Raw genomic sequence first — 17167 nt, 5'->3', positions numbered from 1 at the left:
AGCAGGTTCATCACGATTGTTCGGCAGTTCCATGATGGCATGATGGTGAAAGTTTTGGATGATGGTGACGAGTCAGAAGCCTTCCCAGTGACGAACGGTGTGAAGCAAGGATGCGTTCTCGCCCCTACACTCTTTAGCATGGTCTTCTCTGCTATGCTGAATGATGCCTTCCACGATTGTCAGGATGGTATACACATCAGATACAGGACTGGTGGTGGGCTGTTCAACCTCCGGCATCTACAGGCTGTTACAAAGGTAAAGGAGACCGTCGTCAGAGACCTCTTATTCGCTGATGATTGCACCCTCAACGCCAGCACAGAGCAGAAGATGCAGCGAGAAATGGACTGCTTCTCACGAGCCTGTGACAACTTTGGACTTACAATCAGCACCAAAAAGACCGAAGTTATGTACCAGCCTGCACCTGGAAAGCCCTACCAGGAACCACACATCACAGTAAAGGGGCAGAAGCTACTGGCAGTCGACAGCTTTACTTATCTGGGCAGTACTCTATCATGAGCGGTGAACATAGATGCAGAGATCAGCAACAGAATTGCCAAAGCCAGTGCCGCCTTTGGGAGACTTCGTGAGAATGTATGGGAGCGGAGAGGTCTCAGCCTTACCACCAAGCTGAAGATCGACCGAGCAGTGGTTCTCACCACCCTCCTCTATGCCAGCGAGACCTGGACTATCTACAGCAGACACGCTAAACAGCTCAACCACTTCCACTTGAGCTGCCTCCGCAGACTTCTCCACGTACGATGGCAGGACAAAGTCCCAGACACGGAGGTCCTGGAGCAGGCTAGCACCCACAGCGTCTACACCCTCCTACAGAAAGCCCAAGCCAGATGGGCTGGCCATGTCATCAGGATGTCTGACAGTCGACTACCAAAACAGCTGCTGTATGAAGTGCTGAGCCAGGGCAAATGTTCAGTTGGAGGGCAGAAGAAACGTTTCAAAGACTGCCTCAAAGTGTCCCTCAAAGACCTCAACATCAATCCCAGTAGCTGGGAATCGCCTGCTCTGGACCGCCCAACCTGGTGGAGCAGGACCACTAAAGGAACGTATGCAGCAGAAATCAGACGCACCGCAGAGGCTCAGAGGAAACGCAAGGCTCGAACTACCTCCACTTCCACTGCAGCACCTACCCTCATGTGTCCCACATGTGGGCGAGCTATCAGGGCCCGGATTGGCCTCACCAGTCACCTCCGGACCCACAGTCACAAACCCTCCACCTGACAGAAGTTGTGGTCATCTTCGACTCCGAAGGACGAACAACAACATTAAAAAGACTAACTGATTTCTCCTTAAGTATAATTTAATGGAACACCACGCCTTGTACACCCATCAATCCACTCAAGCAATAGACTTCCCATTTTATCCATTATTGGATGCTGACTAAGAGAGACCACTTTGCTATGAGCAGAACCAACAGTAACATTGGCAGCTTTCAAGATTCCTTCTCTCTGCGCATAAATAATGCGAATGGTTCAACACACGGACAATGTCCTTACTTCATTAACCACGATCGAAACACTTAATTATGTCTAGTTTTACGCTAAGTGTAACACCCTTACAAGCTCCTTTAGGCTTTTCCAATACCTTAGAACTCATCTTGCTAACGGATGCACAAACTAAATCGACATAAAGCACAGATGCTCACAGGCACGTGTTTAAACAACGCCGGCTAGAATGCAGTTCCGGGGGAGGAGCTTGGCTGTTCGGCGTGCACTGCCTTTTTTCGTAACAGTGAAAACACCTTCTGTTAGCGAAAACAGGTAACTAATGTAGGTCTTTCGTAACAGCGAGCTGACGTAAAGCAAATGTTCGAAAAACGGGGGACACCTGTACAGTTGTAGCATGACAACCCTACTTTTGTACTCAATACTCTGACGAAAAGAGACCAGGATAACAAATGGATTCTTCACCACACCGTCTACTCACATCGTACTTTCGAGGACTAAGTTTCTCTTTCCTCTTTCTACCAATTTCATTGGTAGTAATGTACATAATAACCTCTAGCTTACTCGTCTCTTTGAAAATGTTCTGTGACTATTCGGAAGCATGCTTGCTCCTAGCACCCACAAGGCAATGAACTAACCTGAAGCCTTGACTGAGGCCACCAAATCTCCTGCCACCTCACAGACTACCAAATCTTCTATCACTGCTGCTCTCCTTGCCTCGAGCTTCCCTTGCTGTGCATCAGAGTTGGTCAACATGCCACAGACCTAGCTGCTGCTGAGCTCCTTTGAAAGGCCATCCTGCTCAACAGTAGCCAAAACGTGATGCTTGTTACTGAGGGGAATGGCCACTAGGGAATCTTGCACGGACTCTCTACCCGCTCCATCTCTCTAGAGGTCATCCAGCTACCTGTATCTGAGCTTAGAAAAGCTCCTGAGTGAGTCCAATTGCAGCTCCAGCTGCTTGCTGCAGTCAGTCACAGACACCAACACCAGAGATGCTGCAAATGTCCCTTCATCTCGCATATCCTATAGAAGCACTCAACTGCCATCTCTCAACCACCAAGAATTCAGAGGAAAGTGAAAGATCTTACCTTAATGGTAATGGTAAAGGCTCCTTGCTGTATCATCTCAAGTCAAAGCATCAGCACTAACTACTCAAAAACATCACCGCAACCACACAGTAGCCACACTGCCAGAGCCATCCATTTTATGCACTGCTCAAAAAAGCCTCTACTTTGAAACTTACTTAGAGCCACATATCCTTGTTTAGAATGAAGTAAAATTGCCATTCTTTATCAACCTTCTTACCTTAAAATCTATTTTCCCCAATCTACGTTTTATCAACACTGACTTCATAAAGCCCATTTTAATGAAATTTGTGGACTGCTTTGTCTGGTAAGGTAATTAGCCACAATTTAATCAGTTAGTGATCTGAAACTGACGTCAAATTAGTAAAGACAATGGAAGATGATAAATGGAAAATGCCCTGTGGTGCAGCTTACATGTTGATGTTATCTGCACGGAAAAACAGCTATTAGGATACAACAGGGAAAGTTTAGACTTTAGCAGCTATTCAACACTGTTAATAATGGCTTGTTAAAATGTAATGTATTCAATTTTCCAAAATTTAAAGCCAACTTTAATTCAAAAATTCAAAACCTTAATGTTTCTTACATATGCACAGTTGAGCAGTCCCAGTTACTTATCCAATGCTGATATAATGCTAAGTTTTCTCTAACTATCAATACATGATGCCACTCTGATAATGTAATCCTCAGGCTGAGGAAACAGGGATTTCAGAATCAGAATCAGGTTTATCACCACCAGCATGTGTCGTAAAATTTGTTAACGTTAATGTTTGCAATACATAATACAGAAGGAAAATAATAATAAGTAAATCAAATACAGTATGTGTATATTGAATAGATTAAAAATTGTGCAAAAAAAAAACAAATATATATTAAAAAAGTGAGGTAGTGTTCTAGGGTTCAATGTCCATTTAGGAATTGGATGGCAGAGGGGAAGAAACTGTTCCTGAATCGCTGAGTGTGTGCCTTCAGGGTTCTGTACCTCCTACCTGATGGTAATAGTGAGAAAAGGGCAGGTCCAGTGTGCTGGAAGTCCTTAGTAATGGACGCTGCCTTTCTGCTCCTTGAAGATGTCCTGGGTACTTTGTAGACTAGTACCCAAGATACAGCCGACTAAATTTACAACCCTCTGCAGCTTCTTTCTGTCCTATGCAATAGCACACCGCCCCATACCAGAGAGTGATGCAGCCTGTCAGAATGCTCTCCGCAGTACATCTATACAAGTTTTTGAGTACATTCGTTGACATACCAAATCTCTTCAAACTCCCAATGAAGAATAGTCACCGTCTTGCCTTTGGTTAGGTCCTCACAGATCCTGACACCCAGGAACTTGAAACTGCTCACTCTCTTAACTTCTGATCCCTTTATGAGGATTGGTATGCATTCCTTCGTCTTACCCTTCCTATAGTCCACAATCAGTTCATTCGTCTTACTGACACCGAGTGCCAGGTTGTTGCTGCAACACCACTCTCCCAGTTAGCATATCTCACTCTTGTATGCTCTCTCTACCAACAATGGTTACATTATCAGCAAATCTATAGATGGTATTTGAGCTATGCCTAGTCACACAGTTATGGGTAGAGAGAGAGAGTAGAACAGTGGGCTGAGCACACACCCCTGTGCTGCACCAGTGTTGATCGTCAGCGAGGAGGAGATGTTATCACCAATCTGCAGATTGTGGTCTTCCAGTTAGGAAGTAGAGGATCCAATTGCAGAAGGAGATACAGAAGCCCAGGTTCTGCAACTTCTCAATCAGGATTGTGGAAATGATGGTATTAAATGCTATAGTTGATGAACTGCATCCGGACTTAAGTGTTTGTATTATCCAGAAGATCTAAGGCCGTGTGAAGAGCCACTGAGATTGCATCTGCTGTTGATCTAATGTAGCGAAAGGAAAAATTGCAATGGATCTGGGTCCTTGCAGAGGCAAGAATTCAGTCCAGTCATGACCAACCTCTCAAAACATTTCATCACTATAGATATGAGTGCTACTAGGCAATGAGGCCTCTTCTTAGGCACTGGTATAATTGTTGCCTTTTTGAAGCAAGTGGAAACTTCCACCCACAGTTGTGAGAGGTTGAAAATGCCCTTCAGTATTCCTGCCAGTTGGCTGGCACAGGTTTTCAAAGCCTTACCTGGTATTCCGTCGTGACTTTCTGCCTTGCGAGGGTTCACTCTCTTTAAAGACAGCCTAACATCAGCCTCTGAGAAAGAGATCACAGGGTCATCAGGTGCAGCAGGGATCTTCACAACTGTAGTTATATTCTCCCTTTCAAAGCGAGCATAGAAGGCATTGAGTTCATCTGGTAGTGAAGCATCGCTGCCATTCATGATATTGGGCTTCGCTTTGTAGGAAGTAATGTCTTGTAAACCCTGCCACAGTTGTTGTACGTCTGATGTCGCCTCCAACTTTGTTCGAAATTGTCTCTTTGGCCTTGAAATAGCCCTCTGCAAGTCATACATGGTTTTCTGGTACAGACCTGGGTCACCAGACTTGAATGCCACAGAGCTAGCCTTTAGCAGACAATGTGCCTCCTGGTTCATCCACGGCTTTTGGTTTGGGAATGTTCAACGTCTTTGTAGGCACACACTTATCCACACAGGTTTTAATAAAGTCAGTAACAACTGCAGCATACTCATCCAGGTTCGAAGATGAATCCCTGAATACAGTCCAGTCCATCGATTGAAAGCAGTCCTGTAGGCACTCCTGTGCTCCCCTTGTCCAAACCTTCTTTGTCCTCACTAATGGTGCTGCAGTCTTCAGTCTCTGCCTATACTCAGGGAGTAGAAGTACAACTAGGTGATCAGACTTCCCAAAGTGAGGGTGTGGAATAGCACAGTAGGCATTCTTGATGGTGGTGTAACACTGGTCCAGTGTGTTGTTTCCTCTAGTGATCTGCTGATGGTAATTGCTTAGTAATTTTTTTCAGATTGCCCTGGTTAAAACGATGGTGAAGGCATTAGGATGTGCTGTTTCTTGTATGTTGATCCAATTGCTCAGATCATCATTAACATTGGCCCGAGGTGGAATGTATACTACTTCCACAATGATCCCGGAAATCTCACATGGTAGGTAAAAAGGACGACACTTAACTGCTAGATATTCTAGGTCTGGTGAGCAGAATTAGGACAGTACTGATATAATCATGCACCAAGAGGAGTTGATCATGAGACATACTCCTCCACCTCTGCCTTTGAGAGATTCTATAGATCTATCCTGATGGTGTATAGTAGACCCATTGATCTGAATTGTTGCATCCAGTATGGGAGGGGTTAACCAGGATTCCGTGAAACAAAGGACACACGTGATCCTAATGCGCCTCTGATTCAGCACCTTAGCCCTGAGATCAGCGATTTTATTCAACAGAGACTGCACGTTTGCCAGCAAGGTAGTTGGTATTGGGAATTTAAAATCCCATTCCCCTAAACACACTTGTATCCCCGACCTGCAGCCACATTTCCTGCGTGGAATCCTACAAAGGACAAATCTGTCCCGAGTCAGCATTGTTTCTGTCAGTTTTAAGGAGCAATACTTCATTTAAATGCATTAAGACATCTTTGTTGACAGTACAGACCTTGGAAGCAGTTGTGCTTTTTAGCTGTATCAGGCTGAAACGAGAATATTTAATCGCATCCACTGAGAGTTCTGCTGCTACTCAAGTCGCCCCTAGGCGACTGATCCAGTAAAGATGACAGGTTTTAATAACTTCTATATCCAAAGGCTATAACTAAATTTTTTAGCATTCGTTTTAATTAACACAAGGCTAACCTGTATCTTAATCGGCCAGGTGAAGTTGTTTACATACACGAAGAACGTTATATTCGGGTTGTTGCGGAAGTCAAACTTCTCATTGGAGAAACTATCTTTGTATTCCTTGATGTTAGTCTTTGAAACAATCGGTATTTCTTCTCCTGGCGGTGTGCCTGCTGATATAGAGCAAAAAGAATTCAAGTCTAAATAACCATTTAAAACAAGTTATAATTCATATGAAAAGGTAAGAAACAGCAAAGGAGAACATTAAAAAAACTCAGTCATTAAGTATTCATGCATGAGACTTCAAGAAAAATGAGCAAAATGAAAGCAAAATAAAAACACAAAGCTTTTGTCATTTCTGGAGCAAAATGTCAACACTATACACATCCCTTGATTTACTACTCTTTAAAGAAATTCATCCTCATCACTGTTCCTTCACTTGATTTTCTGTAGCTACAATTGGAAATAATTCAAGCTCATTAATAACCATGTATTCTGGGTCACTACAAATTTTAAAATCAAAGCCTGTTCTTTGGATTTCTGATTTGGTATACAAAATAATTTAATTTTACATTACCACCCTTCCCTTCAGTCCTATTCCACTCCAATTTACCCTTCCATTCTCCAATGCACTCTTAAATCCTGATTGCTGTTATCAGAGGTATAGGACATGCTGCAAATTATCAAACAAAAACAAGCAATTCACACCTTCTTGCCACTTTTTTCCCCATTTCTTAAGATTCGAATTTTGCCAATGACTTCCCCTAGCCAATTCTCCTATAATTCCAGATCATTTCTAAATACCTCAACCGAATTTATAGCCCTGCAATTCCTGTGATAAATAGCAATAAGTCTTATATTCAAAAAAAATCACAGTTTAAACTAACAGTTCTGTATCCCCTCAAACCAATCTTTTATTTCCCTATTGCGCTGCAAATAATCTACATTTCTCAGTTTCAATCTGAAATACCTACATATTAATTTTATAATTATCAATTCCCTTCAACAAGAAAACATTGTTTCTTTGTTTCTAATAAATGAAGCTACTTCTCAAGCTCAGATTGCTCAAGCATCTATACTCTAGAAACAGAAACCAATTTATTTTCAGAAACAACTTCTTCCTCTCACTATCGGATTTCTGAACGGCCCATTAACACTATCTTGTTATTTTATTTAAACACGAGTTATTTATTTTTATAATTTATAGCAATTTTATGCCTTTGCAATGTTCTGGGGCTGCAAAACAGCAAATTTCACTTCATCTACAGTAAGTCAGTGAAAATACATTTGATTCAGCAAATTGTCCTCATACAACCATTTAAGCCCTGGAGTCAATCTGATGAATGTGCTTCACCCACAGCTATGGCAAAACTATAGAATTAGTTTAATTTCATAAGTCGTGAATCAAAGTTAATAAGTCATATAATGAAACACTTCTTCCAAGATGGTAAAGCCATCTGATCTTACTGATAATTCCAAAGCAGAAAATATTGTCCCACCACTTGGTAGTTAATGCTGGAAAGATTATCTTTTTCCTCATTCTATTCATCAAGCAGTAGCCAAAGAATGATATAAACATGTCCATTATATTCATTTTCAGCTTCAGCAAATATTGAAACAAAAAGACAACAAAACCTTACTTTATTAATGTAGTTGCCATTACCATCAAACTTACCCATGAAACTACTTGACCACGTTATGTTCAGGTTGAAATTTTTTGATGCGTTGATAAACATATCCAGGTCGCGGTTTTGCTGCAAAAGACAATTGCAAAATAAATAACATTTCTACAGAATATAAAGATAAAGATTAGCTTTATTACTACAATATAAGATGGCTGAGGTTGCTACAGATCTATTCTTTCAACCCAGGTCTGAAATCACTGCTGTCTATAAATCACCTTGGGTCTAAGCAAATTCTGCAGTTCAATTTTGTGATTATGTCTTGCCCGATGATTGCACTGGTAACATCAAATTTTAATTCCTCAGAAAACAAGGACACATGGAGAAAGATCTGGACTTGTGGAAAAATGCAAAAAAGCTCTGAAGTTGTACGAAACAAAAGACAACTTGAACAAAAGGGACCAATCACCTCTGCCAACATTCATAAGTGCATGAACTTGCTCACAATTTTACAATATCATGATATGGATCTCTATGGTTTTCCCAAAAACAAAATCCTGAAATTCTCACCCATGGTCAATCTCCACAAAATAATCAAATCAAGAAGCTGACTCATTCTCACCTGAGATGGACCTTCACCAGAAATATCCACTTCATGAACGAAAATAAGATTATGTGTTACATGTACACCGAAATGCATCTTTTACGTCAATGACTCCCACAATCTGAAGATGTGCTGGTGACAACCTGCAAGTATCACCATGCATCCAGTGCCAAAACAGCATGCCCACTAACCCTAACCTGTACACCTTTGGGAATGTGGGAGGGAACTACATACAGATAACTATGAAAGGACAAACAGAAGAAACAAAGTACTGAAGAGTTAGATAAACGTAGAGTCACTGGTAAACAATAGCAATGAATTTTTGAGATAGCAATGTACTGATGTGGATATTACTGGTAATGCCAAAAAGCTCAGGATTTGTGAGCTATTCAAATATGCAGTTTTAAACTTTACTGACAAGAAAACTGGCAGCATACATCTCACTCTACTCTGCCAGTCTGCTGCTCAAATAGTCCAGTCACGAGTGGAAATTCATTGAAATAAGAGTACGAATGCACTCCTTCTCCACTCTTTTACTGTGTGCCAAGTCAGGGACAGTGCATCTCACTTTGCTCTTTTCATCTATTAACCTACCTTCGACTTAACCTGGCTTTGAAAATCCCATAATTATAATTAAGTAGGTATAACACTATAAATTCTGTGTGAAATCATTTGGTTGCAGTAGAGATTGGGTGAAATATTTTAAAATTTAAGCAATCTCAAAGAGTGCATAAATTATTGGTTGATAACTACTTTAATTTTCATAAATGGACTGGGACAAAGCTCTGGGACATGGCTCAAGTTTACAGATTTTCTTCACCCTCAAATATAAACCGGCGGAATGATCATCTCCATGGATATAAATCAAGCTATTCAACTTTAAAAACTGAAGAACTAAAGCTAAACAAAATCCACTACTCATTCAACATTATCTCTGATCTGCTATCACTGTACAGCCAGCAAGATCAGAAATTTTCTTCTTAATATTTTCCCCTTCCCCAACTTTTCCATATACAGAAAGCATATTCTTCTGCTGCTTTGCTTGAAATAAGGTTAGCTTGTTTAAGATTCCTCTCAAATCAGCCTTAAAAATGGGGAGATTTAGAACACCACTTGTAGAGATGAAAAACATGCATCAGGAAAGAAAATAATAATCCAGGGCTAATAGCAACACAAATAAAACGGTGGAGGAACACAGCAGGTCAAACAGCATCGATGGAGAGGAATAAACGGTCGACATTTAAGTCTGAGACTTTTCATCAGGAACATAGAAATCTACAGCACAGTACAAGCCCTTCAGTCCACAATGTTGTACTGACCATGTAACCTACTCTAGAAACTCACTAGAATTTCCCTAGTGCATAGCCCTTTATTTTTCTAAACTCCTTTTAACTATCTAAGAAGCTCTTAAAAGACCCTATTATATCGACTTCCACTACCACTGCCAGCAGTGGATTCCACAAACCCACCACTCTCTGTGTGAAAGACTTAACCCTGATTTCCCCTCAGTACCTATTTCCTAGCACCTTACAAATATGCCTCCTCGTGTTAGCCATTTCAGCCTTGGGGAAAATGTCTCTGGCTATCCACACGATCAATGCTCCTCATCATCTTATACACCTCTATCAGGTCATCGCTCAGCCTCCAAAGCCCCAAGAAGAAAAGGCCAAGTTCACTCAACCTATTCTCATACAGCACATCCTCCAATCCAGGCAACATCCCTGTAAATTTCCTCTGCATTCTCTCTATAGTATCCACATCCTTCCTATAGTGAGGTGACAAGAACTGAATACAGTATTCCAAGTGGGGTCTTACGAAGGTTTTATATAGCTGTAATATTACCTCATGGCCCTTGAACCCAATCCCACAGCTGATGAAGGCCAATGCACCGTATGCCTTCTTAACCACAGAGTCAACCTGCGCAGCAGCTTTGAGTGTCCTATGAACACAAACCCCAAGATTTCTCAGATCCTCCACACTGCCAAGAGTCTTACCATTAATATGGTATTCCATTTTCAAAATCCTACCAGAATGAACCACTTCACACTTATCTGGGTTGAGGTCCATCTGCCACTTCTCAGCCCAATTCTGCATCCTATCAATGTCCCATTGTAACCTCTGACAACCCTCCAGACTATCCACAATACCCCCAAGCTCTGGTCATCAGCAAACTTACTATCCCACCCTTTTGCTTCTTCAACCAGGCCATATATAAAAAAATCACAAAGAGGAGGGGTCCCAGAACAGATTCCTTTGGAACATCGCTGGTCACCGACTTCCATGCAGAATACGAACCATCTACAACCACCCTTTGCCTTCTGTGGACAGGCCAATTTGGATCCACAAAGCAAGGTCTCCCTGGAACCTTATCAAATGCCTCACTGAAATCCATATACATTATATCCACTGCTCCACCTTCAAAGTGTCTTGTTACTTCCTCAAAGAATTCAATCAGGCTAGTAAGGCATGACCTGCCCTTGAGAAACCCATGCCTATCCCTATTCAGATTATGTCTCTCCAAATGCTCATAAATCCTGCCTCTCAGGATCGTCTCCAACAACTCACCCACCACTGAAGTCAGACTCACTGGTCGATGATTTCCCGGGTTATCTCTACTCCCTTTCTTGAACAAGGGGACAATATTTGCAACTCTCTAATCCTCCAGTACTTCTCCCATCCCTATTGATGGCAATCCCTATTGAGGACTGCAAAAGAAGGGTGAAGAAGCCAGAATACGGTGTGGGGGGGGGAGAGGAGCAGAAGGAGTATAAGCTGGCTGGTGATAGGTAAAGCAAGATGAGTGGAAACATGGGTGGGTGAGATGGGGGGATGAAGTAAGAAGCTGGAAGGTAAAAGAGAAGAAGGAAAAGGCTGAAGGAGGAATCTGATGGGAGAGGAGACAGTGGACCATGAAAGAAAGGGAAGGAGGATGCCACCAGAGGGAGGTGATGGGTAGGTGAGAAGAGAAGGGACAACAGAGGTGCCAGAATAGAGAATGGAAAAAGAAAGAAGGGTGAGGGGTGAGAAATTACCAGAAGTTAGAGAAATAAATGTTCATGTTATCAGTTCGGAAGCTATAGAAACAGAATAGGAGGTGCTGCTCGTCCAACCTGAGTTTGGTATCAGTGGAGTAGTAGAGGAGGCTGTAGAGCTACATATTGGAATGGGAAAGGGAAATTGAATTGGAATGGGTGGCCACCAGGAACTCTTGCCTTATTTGCTGCTCCAGCGATAATAGTCAAATCCTCACACAAAAACAAAGGGATTAAGAACAAATTATGGGTGGGAAATCAGGAGTGCTGTACATCCTTATAACTCTAAGAATGAACTGAAATGGTGCATCAATGAGGCTTTGACCCCTGGATAGTTTCTCTCTTCACACATTCTGTCTAAGCTGCCAAGTAGCTCCAGCATTTTCTACTTTACTTCAGCAGCTCAGGTTGACTTTAGAACACTTAGAACACAGAATAGAGGAGTCCAGAAACGGGCACTAGTGCCCAAGATGTTGTGTGCCAAACTAATTTAATACCAAATTAAATGAATTCATTCTGCCGACACAATGCCCATACCCCTCCATTCTTAAAGCGGGCTGGGGTAGGTTTGGCACTGGGATGTCTCAAGTAATGCTTTGTTTCTATTGCTGAGTTCCACAACACTTCAGATAAGCAAAACAGACCTCCATCTAGCTTTAACACAAAATTAGTCTGGGACAGGGGTATGAGGAAAATAGTGAATGACTGTAGGCCCACAACAGCAAAATATGGGCTATATTTTTTATATTGGAGGGTTATTTCTGGGACTATAATTCTATAATTGCAAGAAGAGAAAACACAACAAAAAGATCATAAATTTAAACTGACATCACAAAAGATCCTAATTCAAAATGTCAAAGTTATGAAGATTCAATATAGTTTAATTGAGGACAGCCATAATATTTGAAGCAGACAGATATAGAAAAGCCATAGCCAAATAATCCTAGTTCAATATTGCATTAAAATCAGAGAATGTATACAACCTGAAATTCTTGTTCTTTGCAGACATCATGGAAACAGAAGAATTCCCAAAGAATGAGTAACAGTAAGAACATTAGAACTCTACAGCCCCCTACTCGCCCCCTACCATGCACAAGCAGCAGCAGAGCAACGACCCTCCCCCTCCGCCCATTTATTTCAGCGAAAAAGCATCAGCACCTTCCACCCAACAAGCAGCCAATAGCAAAGCCCCCAAAAAAGACTACTATCTGCAGTACAACAGAAACGTTCACCGGACAATTTGACATACCACAGGCTCTCTCTCTCCCTAATAAAACGACAGAGAGGTGTCACACAGTTGTCACACAGTGAGAGAGGAGACTAACAAGATCCCCTGCCCTTGTATCTGTTACCTCAGTCACTGCACTGTAAACACTTTAAACCACCTTATTTTATTGCTGTTTACAGGCAAACACATGTTGTTTTTATGTATATATGCACATTTTACTCCATATCTATATTTTAACCTCTAACTTATTTTGATATAATTCTTTATTGTTTATAATTGTTGAATAGTGAATTTTGTTACATGTCATGCCATCACAGCAAATATATAATGTATGTAAATATATATGACGAATAAAGTTGATCCTTAAATTAATTGTCTTCATTTTCTATTTCCTTTACTAGTCCAATGATTACATGCACATTTCTTCAACCCCACAGGATCTCTCACCTCAACAATCAAACATGTAGCTATTAGTGCTCAACGTGATTATGCACCCTGTGAATTTTTCAGCAAGAAATAGGCCAGTCTGGAAATCATTTCCAAACAAAACAGTGCACTAGATTTAGGTCTTACTCAAGTCAATCACTGGGTATACTTAGGATATACTTACTTCCTCAGGGGTGGCTACAAAGTTAATGGCTGTGTAGTAACGATCATCCTCTTGAGAGAGACTGAAGGTGAACTGATAGTCAATCAGCAGAGTGTCTGAAAGGAAATTTTGAAATTAAAGTGAGACATTGAAATGCTGGATTCTACTACAAAAGAGCAGAAACATTCAATAAATAAGATTTCATTAATTAGGATTTATCACATCAGTTAAAATACAATTAATCATTTTTCATAGAATTATTTAAATAAAATGTTATATTGCCAGACCTCCCAAATTTTAACTTGACTGTTAACCAATGTATTCGTTACAAAGAAATCAGCATTTAGAACAATTTCAAGCATTGCTTCAGCCTATGCCACATATGTATTGATGTTACCGCATAAACAACAAAAAAGCAATCTTTCATGTATTGCACCGTACTGCTGCCACAATTCAACAAACTTCACAACATTTCTTAGTGATAATAAACATGATTTTCATTCTAATCATCAAATTCAATAACAATTATGTGAACCTTAAACAATCCTCGTCTTTGAGTAACAGCTGCTAGACTAAATCAGCATCAGATCATCACTCTTGATGCCAGAGGCTTTATACAGATCAAGTCCACTTTGAATGGACATCTTAAATTAGAATATATCAATGTCACTATGTCAAGGGAAACAAAGACATTTATCATAAGAAAGCTCAGGATTCCCATGGTGCTCCAGGCCATGTTTCTTCTTAGGCAGTTCCACTGAATCCAGAATGACTTGATTCCACTGCATTTCTGAGGACTGGAAGTTGACATTCTAACATGGTGTGCCCACTGCATGCCAGCAATTGCCTGAACTTGACAGCAAGGACCACCTTGCCATGGACCAAGACAATCCAAGCCCTCCTCTGCACTGACTCACATAATCTACAGCCACACATAATCTTGTCCAAACACTCTTCTGCTCTCATAGTGTTATGACCCCAGCCCCCTCCTTTGTGAGAATCGCAAGAGCCCTAGTGAAGGGGGGGGTCAATGACCCAAGAGAAGAGAAAGATACGTGCGGTGTCCCTCGTTTCAGCGAGGCAAAAGCTGGCGACTGTGGTCATTGTCTCGTGGAGACACTTTTGTGAATTGGGAACTGTACTACGTGTATACCCTCAGGGCAACGTGGGTGGAGAGACGGAGAGAGATTTCATCATCCCAACCTGATTGACATCTGAGACCCCGTGAGTTCAGATAAAAGAGGGGTTGTACAGACGGCCCCCCAGACGCACCAGAAGACACACTAGAAATCCTGTGACAGCGTTTAATAGCGACAGCCGGTGGGGGGGTTCGTGTGCGTCTTTTCCTTGCCTGGGATTGGCGACCTCACCACGGAAGAACGGCTTAGCTACAGGAGAGGCCACAAGTGAGCAGCCATTCCCCAACGAGACTCCGACGGATCGAACTCATAAAGGTTGGAAAAACCCGCTGGGTAACTGTCCCATTCAATCTCTATCTCTTTCTCTCCAACAAAGTGCACCACCGCGACACCCCAAAAGACGGCAGCTGGTGGAACTGCAGTGACCGCAAGAGACTTTTAGATATACATCGGACAATATATACATTACCCCTAGACAACGATAGAGCTTATTTCTTATTGATTATTACTATATCTGCGCTTTAGATTGAGTATTGACGAGGTATGTTATCTGAATGTTTGTATTAACCTTATTTTTGTGCCCCTTTATAAATAAAAATGTTTAAAAATGGTACCATCAGACTTCAGCGGACCTCTCTATCTTTGCTGGTAAGTGATCCAGTTACGGGATACGTAACAATAGTCAGTAACCCCACTAAGCCCAACAATGCCCCACAACGCCCCACTCTCAGCCCTACTCAATGCTCCTCAGTAAAGCAGCAGCATGATCAAAGATCCCACCTACCTCATACTTTCTCCCTTCTGCCCTCTTCCATGAGGCAAAACAAAGAACAATACAGCACAGTACAGGCCATTCGGCCCACAATGTTGTGCCAACCCTTAAACCCTGCCTCCTATATAACCCTCCACCTTAAGTTCCTCCATATACCTGTCTAGTAGTCTCTTTAAGTTTCACTAGTGTATCTGCCTCCACCACTGACTCAGGCAGTGCATTCCATGCACCAACCACTCTCTGAGTAAAAAAACCTTCCTCTAATATCCCCCTTGAACTTTCCTCCTCTTACCTTAAAGCCATGTCCTCTTGCATTGAGCAGTGGTGCCCTGGGGAAGAGGTGCTGGCTGTCCACACTATCTGTTCCTCTTAATATCTTGTATCGATACAACAATACAAAAGTCTGAAAGCACATGCCACCAGGTTCAAGGGCAACTTTTATCCTGCTGTTATAAGACTATTAAAGGGTTCCTGTGTATGGTAAGATTGAATCTTGACCTCACGATCTGACTTGATGTAGATCAAATTCATCTACATCCTGATGAACTTGCACCATACTGTCTACCTGTATGGCACTTTCTGTATCTGTAACACTTTATTCTGCATTTTGTTATTGTTTTACCTTGTACTACCTCAATGCACTGAAGTAACGAAACGGATTTGTACGAACGGTATACAAGTCAAGTTTTTCGCTATACCTCAGTAACCGTGACAATAAACTAGTTTACCATTTTCTTAACCTCCATCAGTACTGCACCCCTTTTTGTTTCATCTCTCCTTCAGCATCCTTGCTTTTCTACTTTCTTTCTTTCCTTCACAGTTCCTCAGCCAGCTCACATTGCTGCACCCCTCCTATCTCTATCAAGTTTATATTCAAATTTATTCAACCATTCACATGCATGTCACCAAATAAAACAATTTTCCTCTGGACAAAGTACATATAACTCACACACAGCACAAAGTAATATTATGATAAATAAATTAACAAATAATAATTGCATTTACAAGTTAAAAAGTAAACATTATAATGCTACTGGTGCTTCATACATGATGAGACTTGAGTGATGGCAAGGGGTTTAGTAATATCATGGCATGGACAAAGAAGCTGCTATATATACTATCAGGTGCTCCCTCTCTTCAAAGACTGCCGCCAAACGCTGACATTCACCCTCTTTAAGGCTATGCTACTTAAGTCCATTGCTTAGGTCAGAATTCCAGGAGTCTTCCCAGAAAACCACAGAAGAAACTCCAGACTTCACCTAGTACTGTCTTATCCTTCTCCAAGGATCATCACTTTGTCATGGTGAAGAGGCTGGTGAATTCCTGACATCCAGAGAGTGATGCCGTCTGAAGATTAGTACTTACCTCCTGTTTGGAACACCAGTGATGGTAAGGTCATGGGAGGTTCCATACAAAGAGCTATCCAACCAAGACCTCAATAGTGGAGCTGGCGGAAGATGATGACACATCTCAATAGCAGTGAAGGCAGAGGAAAGCTGCCGTTATCTTGCATTCCATGCCACTGGACCCTGACCACAACATGTCAAGGACTGTAAAGGGCTGGCCATGCATAAACCTCCTCATGTTAAACAAAGTCACACACTGGTATTCTCCATTAAGAGAATCCACTGACAACCCCTACGGTGAACATCATAGTGATCTCACTGCTACTGCTTATGTTCCTTGCTGCTCTGCAGGCTGATTGGTGTGTTTGAACATGTGATTTCATAGCCAAAACTCGCAGCAAGAGAATCTCACTCAACAGTATCATCATTTGGCAAATACGATGCCCTCAAAAAAGCCAATATTACTGAAAATTCACAAACTCTGGCTACCTGCATTCCATTTGTTTTTTAAACTCCTGTAGGCAATTGTTGTA

General features: G+C 41.7%; 1 protein-coding gene across 4 annotated transcripts in view; it reads right to left on the bottom strand.

Annotated features, from left to right (window-relative positions):
- The window catches only part of atrn (attractin), a 414604-nt gene that overhangs the window by 145162 nt on the left and 252275 nt on the right, over positions 1 to 17167 (bottom strand). For all 4 annotated transcript variants that reach the window (XM_073042130.1, XM_073042131.1, XM_073042132.1 and 1 more), the window contains exons 22-24: positions 13399 to 13493; positions 7978 to 8056; positions 6318 to 6475 (exon numbers count right to left, since the gene is read on the bottom strand). In XM_073042130.1, the coding sequence (XP_072898231.1) occupies positions 6318 to 6475; positions 7978 to 8056; positions 13399 to 13493 (332 nt within the window). The remainder of the gene's footprint in view (positions 1 to 6317; positions 6476 to 7977; positions 8057 to 13398; positions 13494 to 17167) is intronic.

Source organism: Hemitrygon akajei, chromosome 4, assembly GCF_048418815.1.
Source record: "Hemitrygon akajei chromosome 4, sHemAka1.3, whole genome shotgun sequence".
Lineage (NCBI taxonomy): Eukaryota > Metazoa > Chordata > Chondrichthyes > Myliobatiformes > Dasyatidae > Hemitrygon > Hemitrygon akajei.
This window is presented reverse-complemented; position numbering and strand designations above follow the sequence as displayed.